Source organism: Barbus barbus, assembly GCF_936440315.1.
Source record: "Barbus barbus genome assembly, chromosome: 28".
Classification (NCBI taxonomy): Eukaryota; Metazoa; Chordata; class Actinopteri; order Cypriniformes; family Cyprinidae; genus Barbus; species Barbus barbus.
Window position 1 is genome coordinate 23,476,482 of NC_136756.1, and position 5,672 is coordinate 23,482,153.

General features: G+C 37.2%; 1 protein-coding gene across 1 annotated transcript; it reads right to left on the minus strand.

The window, feature by feature from the left end:
• Positions 1–80: 80 nt before the first annotated feature.
• Positions 81–3,890, minus strand: LOC306847896 (UDP-glucuronosyltransferase 2A1-like). The gene is made up of 2 exons (XM_079382125.1): positions 3,683–3,890; positions 81–2,097 (listed from the first exon to the last, which is right to left on the minus strand). The coding sequence occupies exon 2, from the start codon at positions 2,092–2,094 to the stop codon at positions 496–498; it is 1,599 nt and encodes a 532-aa protein (XP_079238251.1). The 5' UTR covers positions 2,095–2,097; positions 3,683–3,890; the 3' UTR covers positions 81–495.
• Positions 3,891–5,672: the final 1,782 nt, after the last annotated feature.

Sequence of the window (5,672 nt, forward strand, 5' to 3'; positions counted from 1 at the left end):
TAGAAAATTACCCATTTTTTCAAACCATGGCAAATATGGGGACGTTTTGGTAAAGTTGTTTAGAAACTGCAATCCTGTAGAAATATACAATGTGATTTAATACCACCTCAAAGAAGTTATCAGATAGCATTTGCATTAATCTCCATGGCACTTGCTTATGCTGCCTGGTTTTGAACCAATCATCTGAATCTAAATGTTGTTTCTTTGATCACTGAACAACCCTGTTTGGCTGATGGCACCAAAAGAATGTCCACGGTCCTAAACGTTTACAAAAGGTCTACTTCAATACATAAATATTAAATGTTGCTTGTCAGATTATCAATAGAGAATTCTTTCTTTTTTTTTAACCAGATGGAGTAGTTACAGAATCTACCAGCAAGGGTTAACAGGACCATGCTAACTAACCAAACCCTTCTACACTGGAAGTGGTGCATATAGCACCATTAATGATAGCAGCCTTTAGCAAAAAAAATTAGTGTTACCAAACACACCACTTCACTCTTTTTTGGGTTTTCTTTTCTTGACAAAGACTTTCAACAATGCCCTGCTCATCAAGACCAAGAGCACACAGACTGCTGTAAACAAACTCATTATCAGCATTAACACATCTAGGCAGTAGTAGGAATACCAAGGAAGCCTGTAGGACTCGGTGCGTAAGTGCGCTGCACCCTTATGCCTCATGACAAACTCCAGCCAAAAGATGGCACTGTCCATTGGCTTGATTGGAGTGTCACGATGTAGGCTTGACATTCTGAGCATGTTCTTCTGGTAGGGTTGATTTTCATCCAGGATGTCATTTAGGGCTTGTGTTAGGGTATCTACATCCAGGGCTGCAACGTCAAGCACTTGAGCCACCCCTCGGGCTTCCAGGCGAATCATGTTGTCAAATTGGTCAAAGATGAGTGGAAGTCCAAGCATCGGAACACCGTGGTAAATAGCCTCATAGATTCCATTCGTTCCTCCGTGGGTGACAAAAGCTTTAGTTTTAGGATGGCCTAAGAGGTCGTTTTGAGGCAGCCAGTCCACTATCAGTGTGTTGTTCCCCAACGTTGATGGCTTTTCCCCTACGTGCCTCCAAATCACCTTTTGTGGCAAGCGAGCAAAGGCAGAGGCGACGACTTCTGATATGTCAGGAACTAGACTTCCAAGCAGAGTACCCAAAGACATGATCACCACCCCGTGCTCTCCAGAACCCTCGACAAACTTCTCCAATTCATCTGGTAGAGGTTTGGATGGTTTGCACTGGAAGCCTCCGATGTAGACCACATTGGGCATAGTAGGACGAGGAAACTCGAATACAAAATCGACTCTCATGAGCCACAGATCTGCTCCTTGGATCAGAGAGTACACATTGGTGTTTGGGTCTATGTGTTCGCTGATAACTCCTTGATAAAGAGGCCTTGTGAGGAAGTGATCAATGTATTGGCCGATTCCATAATGCAAGAAATTTTTCATTTTATTTGCAAAGCTCATTTTATCTGTCACCCTAGATCCGATAGTTGGGATGTAAGAAAGAGGTGAGGGTGCAATTGCAAAGTGCCCTTCTGCATTTATTATCCATCGCACATTGTACACCATTGGTAAACCCAAGTACGTGCCCAATATGACCCCTCCTGCAAAACCAGGATCAGTTAGCATCAAATCATACTTGGACTCTTTGAGTGTTTTAACAAGCTTTTTATCCTCTAGAATGGTTCTCACCATCTCGGCAGAAGACTTGTGAGACTCTTCTAAAAGAGTAATTACTTCTTTCTGCAGGGCCATGAATGACCAAACTGTTCCTTCCCCTCTTTGAATGTCAATGTTTCTCTTAAGAAAGGACGCCATGTACTCGGGGTCCTCCAAGCTGGAGAGATGATCGACACGGATGGTGATGGGTGTATAGTGTTTGGTGTTCTCTGGGATGTACCAGCTGTTGGTAGAACGGACAACTGTCAGTTTGTGACCTCGCTGGTGAAGCTCTCGTAGCAAAATGTCCATGTTAATCCAGTGGCTTCCATCCACTGGGTACACCAGGATCTTCCCAGCCAGGGAAAGTGGTGGGACACTCCAAAGCAAGGCAACAAGGACAAAGATTTGTGGATGCAGCAACATTGTCTGAAAATATGTTTGAGATAAGTCAGTCATAATCAAAATTTGGCCAATGGAAAAAGTGCTTGTGCTTATAAATTAGAAACCAATGTGTGTCCAATGTTGTTTGGACCTCTTGGACTAAAAAAAAAAAATATATATATATATATATAATTTAATCAAAATCAAGTTAATTTGCTGTTTTGTAAGCTAATAAATGGACAGATTAGTATGATTACAGAAATAAGGCAGTGTAGTATAATGTTTTTGATAATATTGTATAGTTAGTGTAATATAGGTATTATAGCCATACCATATATGATTACAAACTGATATTGTTATCTAATTTTTTATTTTATTTTTTGTTTGTTTCTCTGCCCCCTTTATCCTATCTGAGAGAATCATTGCACATTGACCTGGCACTACTACACAATCTCAACTGAACACATGTACAGTTTTAAGAGTTCACAGTGGGAACAAGAGAGACTAAAGGTACTAGAGTACACCGATCATGTAACTAACACAAATATATGTCCCTGACATGTATGCTAAATAGATGTGTTATGTAAAGGCTATTCATCTGAGGTTACACTTTTGCATACCAATGACTTGAGCATAAAAACATGTATTCTGGTTAAATAGGTTGCACAGTGATTTGCACAAATGTGTTTAAATTTATAACTGTGTAACTCATTGCAGAAAAATGTGCTTTGTTCTGAATGACACTGTGCAATATTCTCTATTCTAATGATGTTCATTGATTAAAGTGCAAAATGGACAGAGCTGGGTTGTAACTGATTACATGTAATCTAGATTACGTAATCAGATTCCAAAAATTAAGTACTTGTAATTATTGGATTAAATTACATTTTAAAATACTCGTAATCACACTACAGTTACTTTTTTATTGATTACATGATTACATATTATTCACACAATAGCAATAATTAATTCATAATTTATTGATTCTCCCTAATTCCTCTTTTTCATCTTTTAAATGTTCCTTTCTAAAATAGACTACTCCTTATATAGCCTACATTTAGAAATTCTTCCAGTTTTGTGAACATTCACACAAAGAATGCGTGATTTTAAACTACACAAATTCACGATTACTTATTTACATGTAATGCAAGCATTCCAAAACTTTTTTGTCATCTGAACATCTTTCGCCTAATATATTTACTTGAAGTATCCTTGAATAATATAATATTTTAAAATAACTATTTTAATAATTAAGAATCACATTTGCATGCACAATTCTCTGATATAGGTAAACTAATTTTTTTTTTTGATAAGATTTTATTCTATTAATGCAATCTCTGTTATTAATTACAATTAATGGAATATGTTTTCTTACTCTTTGTATTTTTATATCAGTATGGTATGAGATCATCCTATTTAAATCAATGTGATAAAGGACTTAGGTCAAAAGTAATCAAAAAGTAGTCTGATTACATTACCTAAATCTGTAATGTAATAGATTCGTTACTAACTACAATTTTTGCCATATAGTTAGGAATCAGTAACGGATTATAATTTTTTAGTAATCTACCCAGCTCTGAAAATCTGAAAACATCTGAAGCATGCAGACAAGTGAACAGGAACACTGTACCTGGTTTGTGGCGATGTCCTGAAGAGACGTTTTGCAATGTGAAAGAATACCTAAACAGTGCAGTTATTATTCCTGATCTTGCAGGCAGCCTTGCAAAAGAGCAAGCAAAGTCTCTCTCTTATGTTTTTGTTTTAAAGGTGGTAACTAGCATAGATACCGGACTGGGAACAGCATGAGCTTGAACTTTGGCCCAGATTGTACTTCCTCTGTGCGTTTATTTAGCCTAGCCTCAAAAGGGGGCTTGATCTGAATCATGTGTTTGGTGTAAGAAAGAAAGAGAGGGAGAGGTAGGCTCACAAACAGATTATGTCAGGGGATTACATACAGCACATTCCATCCACATTAAAACCTTTATTTGAATCTAACTCATTAAAACAGGCCTTTGCGAAGAAGTATGGAATATTCAAAGCTTGGAATTAAAACACATGTGATGGAAAAATGCACATTGCTCCACTTCTGACCCAAGGATTTTAAAAGGAGTGCAATCATGAAGATCTATCGTAATTTGGAACCAGTCAAAGAAGAGTTTCCTTAGAAGCAAATACAATTCTGGATAAAATTCCTATATTCCAGAATTTCCGTTCAATCCAGTAGGATCTTTTATGGTCTGGGTATAATGCTGTATTTGCATCAGCAGAGTGAGAGGGCACTTTTAAAATATACAGTCTTTATGTTAGAAATCAGCTCATTGCATTGTAAGAGATTCATCACCTGCATCACGAATGGCTTCAGAAATCATGTAGAAATCTTGTACAGCAACATGGGCTATAACTGCTGCTGTATGCAATGCTATTCTCCTCCACTAGAGGGGACAACATTGTCACTAATTTCACTTGGATACTGGAAAACAGTACAGGACATGAACACAGTCCACGTAAGTGTGTGTCAACAAGTCATTCTTATTTATTTAATAACTTAACTTACTTCAAATTATTTTAAGTGGCTAGCATAGAGACTCAGAGGATATATGCTCAGTGTTTTACCTATTTTTTGCTTTCCCACTCTATAATTGCAGTATTAGTATTCTTTACTAACATAAATAAATAAATAAATAAAAATTGTGCAATGTAAAACAACAGCAGCGCAAATAGCTAAATTAGCTAAATAAATAATTAAATGATCAGTATGAAATTAAAAGTAAAACGACAAAGTAACAGTGCAGAGTAAATTATGAAATGTATTAAATCAGTAATTATTTTTTTAAAGGAACAAATTAAAGTGTGTGTGTGTGTGTGTGTCGTTTGGCGATATTGTATGCAGAACAATTGAGCCAATAAATTACTTTGAAATTGAAATTAATATTAATTGAGCCAAGGCTCTTTCTCGTTCTCAAATCCTTTGTTGGGATGTTTTATTAATGGAGCTACAGGCGGCATGAGTACTCGCTTTATAATTAATGCTCAGATGCCCAGCCGAGAGAGAGACAGAAGTAAATACATTAAGAGCATTATCTTACATCTATGCCTTTTATTGTTATTATATTAGGTCATCAACCTTATTTGGGTTCAGTCTAGTGTTCACTATTTTTGAATCTTTTTCTACACATTTTTAGTTACTTGTTTTATTAGTTGTCGCGTATTGTTTATATGCTAACATGCAAAATTTCACCTTGCTGTAGTTATATCGTGGTCTTCTATGACTAAGATCAAGCTCATAAATATTAATTAGGCCATGCTGACGCTGCGTAGTAAGCGTCCAATGCCGAACGTCTGCTTCATGAATATTAAGTACATCATGCTAACGTATCGTGACAGCCACCCAATGGCGAATGTTCTGCTTATGAATATTGATTAGTTGTGCTGACGTTGCGTTGTTACCTTGCTTGGTTACCTTCCCAAGGCAAAATCCCGGGTTATGAATATGAAAAACCCAGCCCTCGCCATAGTAGAATTCGTCTTTTACCGGGAAAAAGAAGGGATTGCGGAGAGAGAGAGAAAGAGGGAGGGAAGCGAGAGGCCTGATTTCGATCTGCCCCTCCCCCATCTCCCGT